Raw genomic sequence first — 22,339 nt, forward strand, 5'->3', positions numbered from 1 at the left:
GTTTTTTGTGATCAGCTTTTTTCACTGGGAATGATGCTTGCAAATTTCATCCATGTCATAGCATGTATTAGAACTTGTTTCTTTTTATTTTCAACTATTATTCCATTGAATGAATGTACCACATTGTATTGTATTTATCCATTCAAAGGTGCAGGTTTGGCCATGGGCACTGTCATCTTGGAAACGCCCTTGTCTCTTTCACTAATCTTTCTTTTGTCTGCCTCATTTGATATCACACCTAGATATTAGGTTCCACTAATTGCCAATTGATTGCTCTATGGTCAATTTCCTAAAGTATAAATGGTTCCAGAAACTGGTCCAAATAAATTTAAGCAGTGTTTTTAAGTCAGTCTTTGAGGTTTGTTCTGATGACAGCAGGGCTCTTGGAAATGCCTCCTTTCCTGGTTCTCTAAACTACTGGGCTACCATTTAGTTTGTTGCTCTAATGCAGTGTACTAGTGTTTTATTCAGCTTTTTTGCTGCTGTGACCAAAAGACCTGATAAGAACAATTCTAAGGAAGAAAGTTTATTTAAGGGCTCATGGTTTCAGAGGTCTCAGTCCATAGATGGCCAGCTTCATTCTTCAGGGTTTAAGGTGAGGTACAACATCATGGTGGAATAAGTCAGGACATGGCCACCAATAAGCAGAGAGAGACTAAAATCAAATATATACCCCAAACACATATCCCTAATGATCTACTTCCTCCAGCCACACCTTACCTGCACACAGTTACCACCTATCAGGATTAACCCTCTGATTAGATTAGGGCTCTCATAACCCAATCATTTCATCTCTAAACTTATTATCTTACATAGGAGCTTTGGGGGAATACCTAATATTTAAACCATAACAACTAGCCTCCTTTTAATAATTCATCAGCAAAATTTCCATTTCTTTGTATAATTCTTTAGGCTTGAATTTCTTTTTACCTTTTCAAGTAAAGTCAGTCCTGGCAGAGAGCATTGTAAAGCTTTTGGTTCCTATGGACTGACTCTCCCCTTAAGCAAAACCTTTGAGCCACTCTCCTGGGCACAGGATAGGGAAAATAGCCTCTGGTCTTTTTAGCTCACCTTTCTGGGCATAGAACCTCCACTCTAGAGGAATATGGTATCCCATTATTCTTGCCATACCAAAACGGAGGTAGACTCTGGGATCTTTGAGTGGGGCTCAATAACAAAAGAAGCTTCCAGCCTCTCCACCTTACTCATCAGGAATTTAATCTCTACAGTTTAGAGTTAGAGGATATTAGAAATGCTGGCCTGCCCCTTTTGATAATTACCTATTCATATCCTTTGGTTGGGAGCCCAGGAGAGAGTCCATCCTCTTGAGTGCCCTCATCCAGAATTAGTGCATGGGGACATGCCTCAGGTTGTGAGGGCAGGTGGAAGCAAGTCATGGCTAAAGTGTCAAGGAATCTTTCTGATATTACTAAGTCTTAGTAGACCTTTTGAATAAATATTCTTCATCCACTGTATGGTCTTAGGACACTGCAGAGGCATTGGTTGTTTTGTTATTTGGGGTTTTGAAATTTTGGTGTAGTCTTTTGTTTTGTTTCCAATTTTTAGCAATTACACCTTTTTATCTGGGATTGGCTGTGTGAAGGTCCTCGCACTGCCTTTCTGGGAGTGGAACTTCTGAATTGTTTTTTCAGAAGACTGTGCCAAAGAAAATTCCTTGTTTTTTCACATACACTGAGCTTTGGTTTCCTTATTATAATGAAAGTAATAATCCACACCACAATGTTCAAACCCATGAGAACCCTAAATAAATGGGTTTTTTTTCTTTTTCTTTTTCTTTTTTTCCTCCTGTCACTCCTCTTATCTGACTTTCAGAACTCAAAGAAGTTCTAGTTGTATAAGGGTGCCTGGTCAATAATGTGTTGTGATGCTTCCAAGAATTTCAAGACTCTGAGAAAGTATTTTAAGCAAAGTGAGGAATATATTTAAGCACTATTAAAAAAGTGATTTCAGGCCTGAACCAGGTTCTGTTACAACTCATGAAAAAAAAATTCTTTAAAAAAAAAACACAAGCCAACAACATGGCTCATGATCTTTTTTCTCTTCCCTACTCTTCTTGACTACTTCCCCCAACTAATAATCTCTCTGAGCTGTATTTTATATAGCAATCTGAATCTTGAAATAACTCTCCCTTTCCAATTATTAAGAAATCAAAATCTCAAGAAAGCTATTTCCATTATCATTTTATTCATTTATTTTAACAAAGATGATTTGCTATCTAGGAGTTTTATGGTGCTGTATTCTGCACTTGGCCCCTGTTTTGTATCTTAAGAAATGAGTTAGAATTTGAGGAACTATCTTGCCAATCCAAAATGCTATTTTCATGTTTGCTCAATTTTTATATAGCTTATTCACCTACTCATAACTTAAAATGTTCAGGGAAAACACTGTGGATGGCATCCTAGGAGAAGCTATAACTGAGACTTATCTTTAACTTTGTGTTGTAACAACTGTGGAGCTGATCAGGGACAAATAGAGTCTTGTTTTCAGCTACTTGTGCAGGTAATGTTGAGAAACTAGAATCTACCAAAATTCATTCATGTTCTCCTACAAATTCTTTGATCATCTGAAAAGATCCAAAGCAATCAAGGATAAACTGTAATCAGGTACACTGCGATCCACCCAGAGTTGCTTACTCAAAAAGGGGACAAGGATAATGAACAAAAACCCAGACCTAAAAATTATATTCAAAAACTAAAATATCTTCTTTTCAAAGATATTCAGAGTTTGGGGATATAGGTTAAAAATACAAATTTTAAATCTGAATATAAGAGAACCTTATGTAAGTTTCAATTGTTAAATTTTTGTTTAGCATTACATTATTTTGTTTAGCAGGTGCAAATTGAATTCTTACTATGTGCAGTGTCAATAAGGTATATTCCTTGCTTTTAAGAAATGAATATTATACACAAATAACTATTGTGTAAGTTAGAAAAATTGTTTTTGCAATGCATCTTCTAAAAAAATGCCCTTTAAGACAGAAAAGAAAGAGATTTATTCCTGTTAGGGAGGATTAGAAGAAGATTCATAAAGGAAATGGCAGCAAATGGATATAAGTGCAGGGACATAATGAAACCAGCCAGAGCTTATTACAGGCTGCCTTCTGAGATCAGCTAGTAATATCCCTTGCTGGAGAATTGGGGAAGGGGTATAAAGGAAAGAGGGAAAAAGGTTCGATGACTTACAGTCATCATGAAGACCCCAAAATGTCATCACAGGACTTGGGAGTTTATTTTGACGTCAATAGAAAACACATAAGGGTTTTGAAACAGGGAATAGTCATCAGAGCCGTGTCTTTGAGATTATTCTGACAGCATGTATAAATTAGATTTTAAAATACCAGAGGTGGGAAGACCAATATAGAAGTCATTGTTGTGTTAGGCTAGGTGGGCTGGAACTAAGAGTTCAAAAGCCAAAGGAGATGTCAGTTCCATAAACACAAAACAGGAAATGGAAGTAAGAGAATGGATGACACCGTGATGAAGGATGACTGCCACTTGGGGGCTGGTGTCAGTAGTGGGAGAGGGGTACGAGGTATTTTGAGGTTTAATGTCTGTGTGTTGGAGAGATTGACAGTGTCCTTAAAAAGAGAAAGGAAATAGGGAAAAACATGACTTAGGGAAAAAAGAAAAAGGATGTTTTATTTATTCAATAAATACTTATTGGGCACAATAAATAGTAATGTGTCCAGTGCTGTTCTGGAGGGGGAGAGAGTAATCTTGAATTTTTTTAAAGTGTTTCTGAGGAAGAGGCACTGTTCCCAAAATGTGTGACTCCGAAGCAGAGCTGGAGCCAGAGAGTAGGAGTGAGGTAGGAAGTAAAATATCTTTCTAATAAATGGAGGCTTGTTGGTGAGTAGTAAGAGCTCTGTTACAGGCAGTATTCAAGTAGAAGCTGGGTATTATTCTTTCAGGAACACAGTAACAAGGAATTCTCACCTTAGGAAGGAGGTCAGACTAACCTTTCTTCAAGTTCTCTTTCAGTCTTAAGACTCTATTCTTCCTGATGATGTAGTCCTGTGAGTTCTATTATTAATCTCTGGTTTCTCCCAATTATTAAATAAATTACTCAGTCTGTCTGCCATTCAGTAAAACTCACACATTTACATCTGTTATTCTTGAATTATTTTTGGTTAGGGCTCCTCTTCTGTATTAAAAAATTCTACCCAGTTAACATTACCTTTGTAACTATTTAAGAATTATAACCCTGGCAGATAGGGTTATAAATACCAGAGGGGAAAAGGATTTCTTGTGCCTAATAATATTTTTGTTTAGAAGAAGCCCTGGGAAACTAGGAATGGATTATCTTGACTTCAAGATTACGATGCAGTTTCTATATGTTGCAGTAGTTCAAAAAGGAAAAAAAAAAAAGCATCTCAGAGAGGTTCATTTTTATACGGCATGTAAAGAAAAAGAATAATTATTCTCCAAACACTGTGAAGCTTTAGATCAGAAACATTTATCTGTGCTGCATTTAAAAGAATAAAAGAGGAAAGGAAGGGAGAAAAGGGAACAGGGAAAGAGGAACCTGTCGTGAGCCCTGTTATAAGCTATAGTTCAAGCTTTGCATTTCCTGGTGTCTTTTGAAACGTAAAATTCCACAACAAATAGCCCGGTAATGTAGAACCAGTATGAAGATTCAATTCAGATTGAAGCACTTTGGTTTGCTTTTGAGTCTTGCTATTTTCTGCATTTGTTTTGACTGCTCTCATCATTCAAGATTGACGCTTGGATGGGTGTGTAGGAGGAAGCAGCAGCAGCAGGCTTACAGCTTGCAGACAAAAAAAATCTGCCTTATCTGATGGCTATTATTGAAAATGCGAGGTGTAGCCTGGGCTGGGTAATGAAGGGGAGCAAGCGAGGGGGAGCAAGGAGCATGGAGCTGCATACTGATGAGTGTAGGAGTACTTGATAAAAAGAATTCTGGCTGCTGGCCGTGCATTGCTCATTGTGGAGTACTCCAACAATCACATAGAACGCAGACCAGCCTAAGCTGACAGCTTGATATGCCTTCTTCTGCTGCCTGGTTTTGGGGGCTGTATGACGTACTGGTCGGTAGTAAAGATTAATATGTAAGAAATGTGGAGCTAGGATCAAGTCACTCCACAGCCTGCCTGGCAAACTATGTTTTACTTCTGACTTTGCTCTCTCGCTGAGAACATTAATCTGTCAAGCTGGCGGGCTCCTTTGATAGCAACTTTCCCAGGAGCATGATGTGGCAATGCCACCTCTCAGCCCAGGACTACCGCTATTACCCCGTGGACGGCTACTCCCTGCTTAAACGCTTCCCTCTTCATCCTCTTACAGGACCCAGATGCCCTGTCCAAACAGTGGGACAATGGTTGGAAAGCATTGGGCTACCTCAGTACGAGAACCACCTGATGGCTAATGGATTTGACAATGTGCAGTTTATGGTAAGATGCTCTCTGTGTCCAGGGAGCTGCCTTTTGTCTGTCTTTGCTTCTTATGTGTCTTACATAGCTCAGAGGCAGCCTGATTTGCTCCAAACCGATCAGTTTTGTATATGTAACTGCATCAGAAAATTGAATGCCCTTAGGACTAAACTTACTGTGTACATATTAGACACTTGCTGAAAATGAGATCTATATGCATCCATATACATATGTGTTATATGAATGAGCCGGCAGAGTATTTATAGGCAATGGAGAAGATTAACATTTATATTCTCCTTGTCATTCTTTGTGTGATTTTTTTTTATATAAATTGTGATCTTAGTATACCCAGTTAGATTGTATCACTCTTCAACTAATTCTACATTCCTAAACCTTATTATTTTATTTGAGCATCAGCATTTAGTGATTAATTAGACAATTTGTTATGCTGATGGTGTAAAAATCATTCTTTCCTGATAATTATTCAATAAGCAGTTTAAATCATTCGGACACCCTTTGGTTCATTAGCAAACTGCTTCAGATGGTCAATTATGGGGAGTATTAACTTACTTACACATGCTGATTGAAGAGCAATGAAGTATTGTTTGTTACTTTAGGTGGAAAATAAACACTTGGGTCAATTCGTTGTCAGCATGTAGAAAGAGGGATAGATGCACTGAATACATTCATGTACTTCTGAATCCTGGTCTACATGCAGTTTAAACCTGGTGTGTGCAAACTTCCCACTGTGATGCATATAGGTGAGGAAGGATGGGGAGGTGTGCTGATGACAATCTGGCTTTCTAATCATTCCCATACCTCCCCCAGTGCTCATCAGTTCCTCTTGTAAAGCTACGTCACAGCCCTTATTGCCTTTCCTTGCTTTTAAGCTCCCACCACACATAACACTGATCCCTAAATTTAGAGAGACCTATATAACATGGGCATGTAGCAAGCAAATTACTTGTAGAAATAATTAATAGTTGTTCTTAAATAAAATGCTGGGGCTGACACCTGCAGCTTGCTAATACCAGAACTGATCGTAAAAATACTTAGAGCTAGTCAGATCTTTTTATTTTCATGTGATATTATTTTTTTCTCCAAGCTGGGCTTGACTATGTAGATTGGAAGATTATTAAAATTCTTGAACTTCTGCTCCTTTCCCAAAAATGTGTTTGCTTGTAAACTTTGGGGGGGTGGGAAGCCATAAATTTAGTAAGTCATGATTTTAAGAAATTATGTACATATAACATTTAATGAGTGTTTTGTTGTTTTTAAAAAATAATTAGAGATGCAGCTACTGTTATTTTTCTCGAATTTATCAAGTACTTTTACTAGCTAGATAAGATGTTTTATTTTAATAGGAAAAGAGGGAAAGTTCTTCAAATGCTGTGAAAGTCTTAGGACACTGAGATTTAAACAAACTTAGGACCCTAAGTTTAATTCCATTAAATGGAATTAAGAAGTAGGGTAACTATCAAACAGAGTAAGTCATTTCATCATTATTTATGTTTAGTATACATTTCAACATCTTTATTCTTTCTCCCTGTCTCTATTTGAAATGGAGCTTTCTCATTCCCATCCCTCAGACCCTTGTCCAAATTTATTGTGGTCCATGAGAACTCAGGTCTCATGAGACCTCAGGTTTTTTAATACTCTCGGTCATTTGGCCATACTGAGATACTTGATTCCAGCTTGATTTTTCCTCTGAATGTTAAATACTATGAACAAATATAATCCCTTTTTAAAAGCCTCTGACTGAAAGGTTAATCACATGGATTTTAAATAAGAATTTTGGGAGAGATCATAAAATACATTCATAAATAAATTATATACAAGCACTACAAATGTATCTGGAAGGTAAAGATCCTGGACATGTGCAGCAAAATCAAGGTCTAATCATAGATTATTTTCTTTACTTGTTTAATTCCAAGTATTAAATATAATTTTTCAGAAAATAAGAACACATTATTAATTCATGTGAGCCAAATACTTTCTTTATGATACAGAATTTAAAAAAACTTTTGAGTTATCATGTAGAGGAGTTAATTCATTTTGAAAATGAAGCATTCATAAAATGGTGTCATCAGTTACTGCTTTACATGCTGTTGTACACCATCTATTTGCTACTAGAACAAGAAATGAATTTTTACCTTTATAAAAATCATTTATTGATCTCCATAACCTAATTTATTTAGTTATGAACTTAAAGTACACTAATATGATTGGCCCACTTTAAGAAGCAGAATTCAATTATGTGGTGAAAAATCTTTTTTAGACTTGCTAGTTTTCACTTGGTATCATATTCTAGCTTTTGTTTTTCTTGAAGCACATTCTGACCTGCATTTATTCATCTTGTTGCCTAAGCAACAAGCACCACGCTTCTGTTAACTATGATGTAGTGCCGGTCTTATTAGTTTTTTAGAACAAGACAGTAGACATCAAGAGGGTATAATTAATGTTGGTGGAAACATCATAGTACATCCATGCATAGACATGCTTTATTTAGGAAACATTCCCAGGAGTTAACTTTTCATTTAATCAATATTCCATTAATGTGAGTTTAAAGGATCCATATGAGTAACTTTAAAGTATTTATTGAAAGCTTTAAACATTTTTTTTGCTAAATCTATTCTATATACTCTCATATATAAACACAATATATGGAAAATTTGTCTGCATGGCTATAATTAACTTTAATAGAGATTACTTATATCAATTCCTAGACATGGTTAGAGGAACTCCCATCCACTGCACTTGCTTTTAAATACCTGTCAATTGTTGCTTCTCCTTCAGGCTCTTGATACTTATCCTTGATTTTAAAGATATGTGAAATGTTTTTCTATATCTTCAAGTTAAAATACCAAACTTTTTCTTTATGCATTTCATTCTGTTTTGTAGAATAGTTGTGCACACAAATTGGACCCTTTGTATCCTTCAAAATAGCAAATAAATAAAATTGGTACAATCAAAGAATAGCTACAAAATTACCTCAGGTTGCCTAAGACTTTGGTAAGGTCACACATGTGTTAAAATAAAAAGTCCTATCACAACAGAATCCTGAAGTCTTCCCTAGGTCCCACTCTGCTTGTTCCTCCCTCTGAAGTCATACTTCATCTCCTCCCTCCTGCTTACGCACTTCTGCTGCTCACCAGCCCTAGAAGTGCCGCTGGGGTCTTCTGACACCTCATTCCTTCACCCCAAATTTGCAACATACACAGAGTGTCTGTTTCAACGTTATTTTTTTCCACCAAGAAGTTTAGGTATAAAGTAAGTATTACACAGAATGCACATGCTTCTATTTCCTTATTAGGTTTATTTCTACTACCACCTTTCTTTTCCTAAGTCTAATGACTTCTTCCCTAGTTTTAAGTCTCAAACCATCTCTTCTTGTCCCTATGACTTTACCCTTGGATTCTCTCCCCACACTTCACAGACTGCTGTTTTCTTTCCTTTCCCTGTCTTTTATTCCAAAGGTCTAACCCATTTCCTGCCTTGTTTACAGAGCTTTTCTTTAACAACTCCAGTCCATAGCAGCCTTTTTTCCCCCTCTGAATTCATATCATGGTTACATATGGTATGAAAAATTACATTTGGCATGCCATTATTCTCTCTCTAGAATTAAGTTTTAGTGGTTTATATCTTGTCTCCCCAACTAAACTAGAAGCTCCTCAAGTCCAAGTTTTACGTGTTCACTTCCCTTGCTTTACACACAACTCCTAGAATAATGCTGTGTATATATAAATCAGCCCCCAAAAACCAAATGCACAAAAGATTGTTATGGATAAAACTCCAGTCTCATTTTTAAACTAGTAACCTTGTTTTACCAATGGGAACATGTACCCTTCTCTAATTCATGCAACAAATTGTCTTTAAACATTTTCTGTGCCAGATACTGTGTTAAGTACTAGGAATGTAACAGTGAACAAGACATGACCTTTTGTTCTCAAGCAAGATAGTATTGCCCTCAGACCTATCATAATGTTTGCATTCACATCACACACATTCCTTCATTCATAAACACACACACTTGTGCATGTGCATGCACACAGATACACACTATATCTCAGGGATATTGGTCCTTTGTCTTTCCATCATGTGTACTTAATAGTAATTGTTTTTCCAGCAACAAATTATAGTAGTTAACAGAACAAGATATCTGTCATAGCATAAAGTAAAGAAAAAAATATAGGCACCAAAATTTAGCAGTGTTATAGTAGATTTATAGTCTGAAGACAGTAAAGAAAATTATATTACTTAGAGGAGGACTGACTCATGACCTTACCATAACTAGCTGACAGTTATATTTGTAAACTCTGACCAAAACAGAGGAAGCATCTTCTGTTCATTTTGGCTAATTTAACCATTATTAAAATGTTCAAAATGCAGCCTTTATGGAGTTAGATATGAAAATAATACTGACATCCTTACATGAACTGGCATTTTGTACACTTGGGTGGAGAGCTTTCACAAAGGACTTGCTGGAGGTCAAAGTGAGTAGTGCCTATTAGATAGTGAAGTGAAGCCACAGAACTCATAGTAGTCATCCATCTGAACAAAAGATTTCAGCAAGATTGAGCTTACAAGTATAAATTTAATTGACACCCCCCCCCATTTCTGTGGTGCATTTTACATGCTCATGGACTTACATCTCTTTTCCACTTTTATATAACTTTGGCCTGATAAAATGACTTCTGAAGTATCTTAGAACCATGTTGGGATCTAAGTAACAAGTTAAACTTGTGAATTAGAAATACATATTGTCCCTAAAAGATAAAACTAATAACCGCCTGATGATTTCTTATTGAAATATTGTTTAGGAAATTCTCATGGAGTTACTGAGATTGGAAGGTATAAGAGAAAAATACCTATCTCATTCTTGTCCCTTCCTATATCTGAAACAGCCTAGACTTTGAGTTGAGTGGGTGGCCTTACATTGCAAGTGCAGGTATAATTTTAAAAACTCATTAGACCAGTAGTTACAAACCCAGTTTTGGTAGGGGGTGGGGGTGCAGGTGGGGGAGGTGTATATAATTTTTTCAACTACTGGCATTTAAAATCTGTCGCTATCTAAAAATCGGTGCCAAAAGGGAATCATTCTTTATCTGGACTACAGCTTAATTACAATCATAATAGATAACAAAAGTCTGGCAATGGTGTGAGAGAGAACTAAAGTAAGACTTCCCATTTGTATAGTTTTTCTTCTTTATGATTCAAGGTACTCATTGGTAAAAACCAATCTAATCAGGGTTCTAGGAGAAATATTCTTTTGGGTAGTTATTTAATATTTTGAGCTCTTTAAAGATGCAGGGTACAATACTGGTGCTGGCAGAGCTATTAATTGTTCTTGTGTATCCCATTAGCCTTGGAAGGATACTGATTGCTTGTGCAGCAGAAAGTTGGAAATGAGGTCATGTGCAGGAATGGCCATGTTGGAAGAATGGCTTTCAGAGAACACATTAGCCACAATTTTAATCATGATAGAAAAGAGCCTTTTCTCCCATCTGGAAGTTTCTCTGATTAAATTTTTAAGCATTAAAATACACTGCCCCATTTTCTAATAATGCAGTAATATAACTCCCATTACTAACTAATGCTCACATGAATTGGCCTTTAATTTAGTCATGCAGCATATTTGCATAATTTGATCTCCAGTATTGCTTCAAATGACCAGATATTTGGGATCAAGAATTTACCTCATGAGTCAGAAAACTTACTAAAACTGCCGAATTAGAGGTTTATTTTAAGAAATCCAACCAGAATCATATTTCTTTTCTTCTTTAAAAGGAGATATTGCTCAAGCAAGTGTTCAATGGCAGTGACCTCCATTTCCTCACTTCCAGTCACCTCTTTACCTTCTTTATAATCCAGCCAGCTTCCCAATTTCTCTGCTAAAATTGTTCTCTTTTAAGTCAGCTGTGATCTGTTTCTTGGCAAATCCCCACCCAGTTTTTCCCCTCACTTCATTTCTTTGCCCTCTTCGCGGTATCTGATTTTCTCTCTGCATTCCTTACTGTTATTTACTCCCCATTTGGGTTCCATGGCACTACACTGCCCTTTCCCATCACTCTGTTTTAATCTTCCATGGGTAAATGTTGGCGGCACGCCGCCCTTCCATCCTCAGGGAGATCCTTGGTTCTCTGAGATCCATATTAGTTCTCTTTGTTCCACCTCTTTCTACCTGGTTTCCAGTGCTGTTCAAGTACTCAGTAAACATTTTCATTTGCATGTATGCATGCAAAGCATTTGGCACAGACCTGGCGTGGAATAAATGTACAACAAATGTTAACTGTTACAGCAGCCAAAGTGATCTTCTAAAGCACACGTTTACTTTTGCACTACTCTGCTTAAGATCCTTCAGAGATTCTCAACTGCCTGTGGGAGATGGTAAGATATTTCCAAAATCCGTAGCTTGGCTTTCATATTTAGGAACCCTTGTGACCTGGCCCCAGCTAACTCTTCAACCTTTTCTCCGCATTTCCTCTCTTTGCAGTAGGGAACTGCATACTTCCCTTCCATTGCCTGGCTTTTGCACTTTCTATTCTCTCTGCCAAGAATCATCCTTTTTCCCACTTAACTCCTTTTTATCCTTTATCCCTTAGTTGTCACTTCTAGCTGTCAGTTCTTTTCTGACCTTCCAAGTATGGATTAGGATCCCTTCTTCTGTAGTATACTTTCTTAAAACATACATTATTGGATTATATCACTTATATTCTTGTCTGTCCATCCCTACTATCTCTGTCATACATAAACACTAGAACAGGGTTGGCAAACTTTCTCTGTAAAGGCCACTTGGTAAATAATTTAGACTTTTCAAACTCCATAGTCTCTGTTCTACCCCTTCAGTTCTGGTGTTGTAGCATAAAATAGTCACAGATAATAAGTAAATTGAATGGCTGCGATTGTGTTCTAATAAAACTTTAAAGAACACAGACAGATTAGGTCAATGGGCCATATAGTTTATTGACCCTGCTCTGGATCTTGAACTCCTCAAAAATTAGAAATATACTTTGATCCTCTGTATCTCCAGATCTAGCACATAGTTTATATGTGTAAACACAGCAAATGTGTAATAAAAGGAGAAAGAAAGATAGGAAGAAAGGAAAGAAGGCAGGAGAAAGAAAATGAGCCAGGTATAGATGGCTATACCTGCTCAAAGGGTTCCTGAAAGTTTATTTGTTTTCAAGATAACCCAGCTAGTAGCTGAGAATGTTCAGAGCAAGATTCGGCCTTCAGGAGTCTGACAAGAGCCAAGCAGGGTGTTTTTGCTTTAACTAAGCAGCCTGGAATACATTTTCAGCACAGGCATAGGAACTAGAAAAACACAACTACAAAGAAAGTCTGTTGTTCCCTCTGTATGGAATTCCTTTCTCCTCCTTCTTCACCTAACTACTGTTCATCAATCAGCTTAAGCAACACCTCCTCCAGGAGACATTCTTTAATACGTCCAGTCATTTGGCTGGCATTCTGCCCATCTCTGTGCACCCATAGCACCCTGTTCTTAGTCCTTTCCAGCCCTTATTGTATTGCATTGCAGTTGTTTTATCTGTCAGATATCTGCTTCTACCCTAGAAACTGAGTTTCTTAGAGAGAGAGAGCTTGGATCTTGTTTATCTCTGTATTCCTGAAGTCTAGCACAGTGCCTAGCATCTAGCAGCCTCCCAATAAATATTGATTGAATGGAATTTTTAAGTTCTATATAGTTTCATATAAATTATTTCATGTAATTCTCACCGTCGATCTATCAGGAAATATTTTTATCTCTATTTATAAACGAAGGGAATGGAACTCAACAAGGTTGAAAAAAAGAAACTTCCAGCAGAGTCAGAATTACAAAACCAAACTTCTCTGACCTTTTGAAATGTCCTTACTCAATTCAGTAAAGTCACACAGTTTCATCCTGTCTCCCTTCATTTGTTCAGCAAATGTTTCCCATGAGACACTGCTATATTGCAGATACCAAGCTCTGGCTCTTCCTTGAAACACCCCTAGTTTATGCTTCTTCTAACCCTTTAAAGGATTTCTTTATCTTACTGCTTATTACCTTCCCATCCCCCCATACTGCTTCTTGAGAAGACCTCTACTTTAACCAAGACAGAACCCTAATCACCAAGTAAATATGGACCTTCACTTTTGTCCATGATGGTCTCACAGTTCTGGAAGTGAGAAATCTAAAATCAAAGCATTAGAAGGGCTGGTTCCTCTGAGGTCTATAAGGGAAGGATCTGTTCTGGGTCTGTCTCCTTAGAGATGGCCATCTTCTCACTGTGTTTCAATACTGTCTTTCTGTTTGTATGTTTGTGCCCAAATTTCATCATCTTATAAGGACACCAATCACATTGGATCAGGGCCTATCCTAATGACTTTAACATAATTATTTCTGTAAAGACCCTGTTTCCAAATAAGGTCCCATGCTGAATTTCTCAAGTTAGGACTTTAACATATAAATTTAGGGTGACACAATTTGACTCAAACAGTCCTCAATAGATACATGTACATATGTATCCTTTATTATCCCTCAGTAGGCCAAGCAGAGATAATAGTCATTCAAATAAATGCTTGCTAAATTGAATTAAAATCTATCTACTTGAGATTTATATGAGGTTTCAAATGCCTAAAAAAATCTAATAGTACTCTTTCATCAATGATAAGTGTAATCTTTCTACTAACTTATATTTTTCAGTATATGGGTACTATACAATATCATACTGCTAGTTAATATGAGAAGCAGCAAAACCAGAACAGAGAACTTTCTACCTATCTAGCCCAGCCTCTACTTATCCCTAAATAAATGTATTTCAAGAAATATTCATTTGTTTGACATCCTTACATTTGACAACAATCTGATAGAAGATCCCCCAAGAAATAGATGATTAGGTAATAATATTTTATAGAAAAAAACATAACTGACCTAATAATATAACCATCGCTTACTTTTGCATATATTATCTTTCCCTCCACCACAAATGTTACAAAGTATGTAGTATTATCCCAGTTTTACAAATGACAAAATTTAGTAATGGAGATGCTAACTATCTGATCCAAAGCACTCAAGAGTCAAATCCAGGTCAATGTGAGTCCAACAGAAAAGCTTCCAGCTAGAGCAGTATATCTGGGTGAGCTGAGAAAGGCATTAGTCTGGGCAAACAACAGTAACATAAGCATTCCTTGTTCTTGGGGAGATGATGATTCAGAGAAGCATTGAGAGAGGTGAGAGAGCAATTTGCCATGTGCAGAGATAGGGTAATCCAGATAAAATGCTTCTCACCATACACGGGGTTATAAAAATACAGATGAACTTCCAGGTCAAGTTTGTCCTCAGACTGTGACACCTTCTGAGTGGAATAATTTCATGCATACAGGTGACAGTCCATCTAAATGCAGCAATGTTCATGAAAGACATGATTTGTCTTTCAGAAATAATTCTTCCTAAGGTATAATGAGTTGTCCTGATAAATAGCTACAAATATTTATCATAAAAACACTCAGGCTAGAGAGATGTAGTGACAACACTGAAGAGCATCTCCCTGACCTCATCCCAGACAACCCATATTGGTTTGTATATATCTTGCAGTTCTTAGACATTGAGAACTATCCAAGAGCACATGACCTACAACAGTATTGAGAAACAAGAATCTTTATGTCTCTACTTGTGAATTACAGAGTCATATAGGAGGAGAGAAAAATAAAATAAGTGATTAGTATAGGTCTCTGAGCATCAGGTAATTATTTGTGCCCCTCAATCCCATAGAATTAAATTTCATGTTGTCATACTCTTATCTTCTCTCAGCTTGAGCAAAGATGATTAGGATTCATACATAAAGCATTGTGGAACATTTTGTATTTGTAAACCAAAGTCTGTTTAGATGGCTAGAAAGAAGAATTAGTTTTATTCTTTTAGAGTTTTAGAGACCTTGAAATTCAAGGCCTAGAAACTGAAGTGTCTCAAGTTTATTTGACAGAAGTTATATCACACATTCTTTTATCAGAGAGTAGTAATCTTGTAAAAGAGGGAGCTGCCCATCCAGTTATCCACTACCCCAGAACAAATTAACAAGAACATTCAGTCTGGCAAATATCTACTCCAGAAATCCCTCAATCTTTAAAAGGAAGTTGCAAAAGATTATTCAGACCAATTCAACCATTTAAGAACTGCTGAATAAATAATAAGGAGATTCTTTTTGGAAGAGTGGGTGAGGGTTTGTTATATAGTCAAAAATACAATCCATTTAATTTCTGGTAAGTAATTATGGTACAATGGAAAGAAGAATACTATATTAAATTCTTACTGTATTTTGCAGTTTTAAAAACTCATACATTATCTCAATTTGAGAAATAGAAGAAATAGATTTTATGTTGAGTTCTAGCATAAATAGTTTGACACTAAGTAAGCCTTCTTCTTGACAATATCTCAGCAAGCTCAGATATAGCCTATTTTTTTTTTCAAAAACCCTCCCTCAATTCTGTCTGCACTAGACTCTACCCACTTAACCCTTTTTACCTTCATAGCCAAACTTCTCGAAAGAAATGTCTGTACTTGGTGGTTGCCCTTCAGCATAATATAGTCAGGCCTTGAAAACATCAGCCTCTGACATTATCCTGGAGTCATTTATAAACAGTGAGCAGTGAACTCCTAATTGCCAAATACAATACATGCTTCCCAGGCCTTATATGCCTGATCTGCATAGGGTTTTTATTCTTTGTCCACTGCTCCCCACTGAGCTGCCGTCACCTGGGCATCCCCTATCCCAGTGCTGCCCTGCTCTGTTTCCTTTGTAGCCTCTGGGCTTCTGCCTGAGGTTAACCTTCTGCTAGAGGTTAGCTCTTGACCCTCTTCTCACCTTACATTCACCTCAGGTGACTTCATCAATAGCCCACAAAGTTTTCTACCTCATATACTACTGACCCCTCAAACTCCATGTCTAAAAGCAAAACTATCTTTCCCCTAGAACTTATTCCATGAGAAAGTGATCAGTTGGGTAGAATGCTAATGAAAAAAAAAAAAGTGAGATGTGACTAGAAAGGTAACCATTGGTTTTGGCAACATAAAGGCCACTGGAGACCCTGACAAGAAATAAGAGCTACAGAAGCCATTTTGCATTGGATATAATACATGGTGAAAAATTCTTGAAAGAAATATTCCTGACTATGGGAGCAAAGAAATGATTGAGTAGCTAACAAGTAATTTGGAAGTCAAAGGGAAGATTTTTTTTTTAATAGGAAAGACTCGAGTCATGTTTGGGTACTGAAAGGAAAGTTTAGGTAGAAAGAAAAGTATTAATATTCAGAAAAAAAGGGGAGTCCACTAAAAGAATAAACATGAGAGGGATTGAGATCCAGAAACAAGTGGTGGGATTAGTCTCTAATAGGGACATCCCTATTGTAACAGAAGAGAAATAGAGAATATGAGTACTGATTTGTATATAAAGTGGTGAGAATATAGAACTCTATTTCCTCTAATGGTTTCTGTATTCCCGTGAGTTATATGAGACAAGGATGTGGAAGATTCAAGGATATATAAGATATGAAAAAAACTATCTTAGAAAATGAGAAAGAGCATTTATTAAGAGAATGGATTAGCATATAGGACCATGTCACAGGCTTGTTTGAGGTTTATAATCATTAGGCTCTGTGTAGAAAAGACAGTCATCCTCAAGAAAAGTTGGAAAGACAGTGGCACTTTAAGACACAGAATTGCTTTTCATAGTCTGGTTTCTTCACTTACTGGGTGGGAGCCTGAGCTGGTCACTTAACCTTTGTGAACATCAGTTTCCCATGTGCAAATTGGAAATAGTACCATCTAGTTCAGAAGGTGGTGTTAAGAATTTGATTAAGGCTAGCTGTGTGCTTTCAGTAAGCAATGAATCATAATGGGGACAAGAGTGCCTGTTCTGTTTATCTGGCAAACCACTTTAGAATTACTGATTAACCAGGACAGGAGTGCAGTGAGACATAGAAACTGCCACAAGGCTTCATGGATCTTGTCTGAATAAGACATTTGATGCAAGGAAAAAGCTTACATGAATTATTTAGGAACACCAAAATATACTTAACCTATCTCAGTAACCATGTATCAATTATAACTCCATAGGGTGTTGGAAAGTTATGCCACTTTAATTCACTCATACACACCACATACCTCATTATATTGACTATATATATGTATACTTGAAGAACTGAGCCACTCTGGTTTATGGCCCTGTGGTACTATATGTGACTGACTGAGTACTGTAGTACTTCTACAGAAGTAGTTTGCATTTAGTGCTCTCCTTAAGAAACACACTCAGGGACACTCACTTGTTATAAAATGTTCCTTTAACCAGAGTTGATCAAATTATGATAATTTGAAGACTCGGGAGTCTAGTAGTTTTGTCCTGAAGGATTACTAACCTAAACTTGCATTAAAACTATGAAGCATATTAATGTTGCAGCATTTTAAAATATGAATCTATGTGTTTCAAACCTGTATCTTTTATCCTGTAACATGTGCTAGCAATCTGAAGTAGAAAGTAGATAAACTTTTGTAAAGGGGTTCTTAGCTAAATCATTTTGAATGGATTTTTGGAGATTTCTTCATTCATTCCTGAGGGAATGAATTGAGTGCATACTATCCTCATCTAGCTATGCTAACTTTGATAGGGACTACAGAGAAGCATAATACAGGATCTGCTGAAGGATCCTACAATCTACTCAGGGAGCTAAGACTAGCATACTTAACAGCTTAACTAGCAATACACATTCAAATAATAATAAACGTCAATAGTGTGTTTTCACAGCATAGAATGTAATGGTAGAAGAAGTGAATGTTATGTATCTGTGGCTGATTATGATTGAGAAAGAAGACAGGTCCGTTCACTGGAGTAATCAGAGAAGACTGTGTGGAGGAAGTGAGTTTGAGAAGCATTTATGTAGACAGTACATAAAGAATGGGGTGGATGACCTAAGATTAAATGAAATTGTGAGCAAAAGTGGTGAGATGTCAAAATACAGGTAGTGTTTGAAAAGCAAAGGAGATAATGGTCTGGCAACACTCCTAGGGATCATGTCATGCTTCTGTGAATGAAAATGTTCTCTACCTTGCAAGATCGTGGCTCAGACACTACACATGCACCATATGGGAAGACAGCTTAATGACCCATCACTGTGCCCAGATCGGCTCATCCAGATGGCAGCACACACATGCACTTCACACATACAGACAGCAAAGGAGGATGAGCAAGGAAACATCTGTCTGAGGCTGATTAACCATCTATTTCTAGATGATGCTAAAGAAAATGAAGTTACTGGAGTTACATTAGGCGTTTCTCTGAATAAGCCCATCTTCCTTAGGGCTAGAACACTGTCTCAAGCCAAGAGCAAATCTGTTTTCAATCACTTCGTATTATCTGGAATATCCTCCAAAATTATATCTATTTGCCTGCTAGAGCCTCTGATTCTTCAAAGACATTTACTGCCCCCTGTTACCAATAGCTAAAGCAACTCCCTTACTTTTACTCTGCAGCTAGGACCACTGCCAAGACACCTCTAAAACCTCCTCAGCAATAGAACTCAGCCTGAAATGTTCTAGGAATTCAAACGAAGAAATATTTGCCTTGTGGTCACTTTCACAAGCCTGACAATATGCTGGGCTCCTAAATACAAAGATTGATGATGACAATGATGAAGAAGAAAACTTTTATCATGTTTCTATCCAGGTACTATTATTGTAAGTGTTTTACATATATATTAACTATTGTAATTATTTTAGAATGGTGACATACCAGGTCTCTCCTCCCACAAAACTCACTATCTACTGGAGAAGCAGACACGAAAACAAACAAATCCTTCAGTACTATAACTGACTGGAACTATAATTGAGTGACTCAGGCAATGCTCCATAGAAGAGGTCAGGTTTACAAGAACTCTTGATAGATTGGAAAGATTCACATGCTGACAAGGGCTGAGTGACAGGGGCAGCCTCACAGGCAAGCGGAAGAGCATGAATTTAGCATGGAGATGCACAAAAAAGGAATGGTACACAGGGGTATCCAGTAGCTGATCCAGTTGGTGTGTAAGAGACAAAGGTGAAAGAAAGTAATACTTAAAACTAAAGGGATCACCATGGGCCAGATGGGGAAGAGTCTGTTTTTATTCCACTCCAACTTGGATCTCCACAGGCCTCTCTATGTAACTGAGAATGGATGTTTGTTTATATCTGTCTGTTGATAAGTGTGCTCTCTGCTGGTCCTTTCCCCTCCATACCCTCAGCTCCTTTTAGTCTGAAGTACCTTGGGGAAAGGACATTGAAGGGTCTTCTCTCCTCTAGTCACCCCTGCAGAACCTCCTAGGGAGCGCTCAATGTCAGTTGACTGACTGGCTAATCATTAGCTCACGGTTGTATGTGATTATCTGTGCTACCTGACAAGGCCAAGAGTCTAGGGATGGTAATTACACTGGCTTCAGTGGGGACTTCTGGTGTCAGAGATCCTCTTAGAAAGCGTTTTATTGATACTAATTCAGGAGACAATTCTCTAGCACAGAGAAAACAGTTCCTTTTAGAAGCTGTAATCAGAGCTGACCATTTCAATAGCAATCTTCAGAGCCAAAGCCTAGGTGCTAAAAATTAAAGCTCCTCTGTTTCCTGTTACCCCACAACCAAGACAATGACAGCATTAAATAGGGTCTGTCTCCCTTGTGTCCTCAAGAGCCCTATTGGAAAAAGAATGATGACGAAGGGGCCTGGCAGAGGAATGAGTGAATTATGACTGGTTAATTGTTTCATTTAAAACCTGACCCTCTTCCAAAAAGGTGGTTTACATAGAACAATGTAATACCAAGCACAATCTAAACAGCTAACCAAAGTGAGGAAATTCAGAGAGGGAAGTTGATAGAAGAAAGCACACTTACAAAAACGATAAATAATTGAAGAAATAAGTATGTAATTTTTACAAACATCAAAACAAGTGCACAAATAAAACTTAAACATGTCGCTGCATTCTTCTTCCACTTCTGACCCCACTCTCCAGAAGCAAATGCCTTAAACATTTCTGGACTGAGCCCTTCTGGTGGCTGTCTCCATGTGACATGTGTAGAGCCTGAGTACTCAATTTATCAGCATAGATGGTATTTACTCACATCCTGACCTGAGATAAGGATTCACCTCATTGCCCTCATCATTTCTTCTGTCTTCTAACTGCCTGCATCGGAAATATTGTTACAAACTGAATCTTAGCCAACAAACTCAGGTTCTATGAAATATCACTTCTTTGTGTATTTTATGTCAGTTTAGCCTTGACTCCAGCGGAGAGTTAAGCATGAAATTCTACTGCCTTCAGTATTGGCTTCTCCTGTCATTGCCTATCCATAATACCAGAAATCCAAATGTAGACAGAAGCACAAGGAAAACTGTGCTCTGTGGTGCTGAAGTCCTCATCGTCCATGCTTGTAGTGGAAGATGCAAAAATCCAGTGTTTTCCCTCCTGCCTCCGTGCCACTCAGGAGATGTGGCAATCCTTTTCAAGGGTGAAAACCCCATACATAGATCCCCCATGAGACCACGCAGTGGTGATGATGGTCCCAGCCATTCACACTGTTATCCAAGCTGGAAACATGAGAGTTATCCTAAAACTCACCTTTTATTTATTTTAGTTCATTATTATTTTTTGCCTTGTTGGGGGTTGAATCCAGGGCCTTATGTATGCTAGAGGAGTTCTCTACCACTGGGCTACAGTATCTTGAGCCATGCCCCCCCCCACCTTTTATTACTCTTAGTAATTATTTTATTGCTCTTAATAATTGTTTAATTCTTCCTATTCTTGATTACTTTTCCTTTATTTATATTTTCTACTTCTACTTTATCCTTACAGTCTCCACAGTTCCCCCTCAGGTATCCTATCCCTGGCTGAATATCTCTGAGATTACCATACATGTCATTCTGGAACTCTCTTCATTGCATTATATTTCTGAATCATATTCACTGTTTTTTGATGTTTTTCCTTTCTCCTTATTTTATTTCTCATATTTCTGGAGCACATACTCAAATTACTTTAAAAAAAAAGAAAAGAAAAAAGGTGAAGAATAAATGAGAGGTGAATTCCTAAGTCCTTGTGAATCTATAAGTGCCTGCATTCTTTTCCTGATTAATACGGTGGTTTGGTATGTGAATCCAAGCTGAATCTAATTTTTCTCAGAGCTTGGAAGGCTTTTCCTTTGTATCGTCATGTTGGATGTGGCAGATGGAAAGTCTGATATTGGTTCCTTTATAGGTGACCTTTTCCCTTTTCTGGAAGTTTCTCAGTCTTCTCTTTATCCTCCATATCTTGACACTGTTCACCACTAAGATGTGACAAAGTGGGTGTCTTTCACTCTGTTTTGCACTTAGGCACTTTAAACATAAAGATAACATTTTGAGAAATAAATTTATTTGATCATTACTATGACCCTGCTTGTTTTCTTTTTTTCTTTGTCTCTTTTTCTTTTGTTTTTTCAATGAACTCCTATTAACCAGATTTTGGACTTCCTCAATCATTCCTCAATGTTTCTTAGCCTTTAGCTCACATTTGTCATCTCTTCTTATTCTTTTTCTTATATATTAGGAAATTGCTTTCAAACTTCAAATTGATTTTTAAAAGTTTGAGCAATAATATTTTTAATTTAACAAAGCTCTTCTCTATTTGTTTTTCATGATACATTTTCCTTTTCCTCATATGTAATATTGCTTTGAACCTGTCAAGTATAGTAATTAGAAGTGATTTGTTTATACTTTGAACTTCTTGGAATAGTGTCTAGTTAGTTTTTCTGTTGCATTTTGTTTTTAACTTGGTCTTTCTCAGTTGTGCTGCAGGCCATCTCCAGTGACTGGTAGTGTGTGCTTTCTGTTCATATTTCAGAAATAGGTGATGGAAAAGAGAACCAGAAGCTCTATGTACATATTCTTTTGTTTGTTTGTTT

The 22,339-nt window shown here is 37.2% G+C and overlaps 1 protein-coding gene across 15 annotated transcripts in view; it reads left to right on the forward strand.

Moving 5' to 3' along the window:
• The window catches only part of Anks1b (ankyrin repeat and sterile alpha motif domain containing 1B), a 1,114,759-nt gene that overhangs the window by 731,573 nt on the left and 360,847 nt on the right, over positions 1–22,339 (forward strand). For 9 of the 15 annotated variants that reach the window (XM_027948031.3, XM_027948338.2, XM_027948405.3 and 6 more), the window contains exon 1: positions 5,228–5,431. In XM_027948031.3, the coding sequence (XP_027803832.1) occupies positions 5,228–5,431 (204 nt within the window). Of the gene's footprint in view, positions 1–5,227; positions 5,432–22,339 lie in introns of those variants that run through there. The other 6 variants (XM_027947591.2, XM_027947674.2, XM_027947839.2 and 3 more) reach the window with 1 other exon arrangement.

Source organism: Marmota flaviventris, chromosome 3, assembly GCF_047511675.1.
Source record: "Marmota flaviventris isolate mMarFla1 chromosome 3, mMarFla1.hap1, whole genome shotgun sequence".
Taxonomy (NCBI): Eukaryota; Metazoa; Chordata; class Mammalia; order Rodentia; family Sciuridae; genus Marmota; species Marmota flaviventris.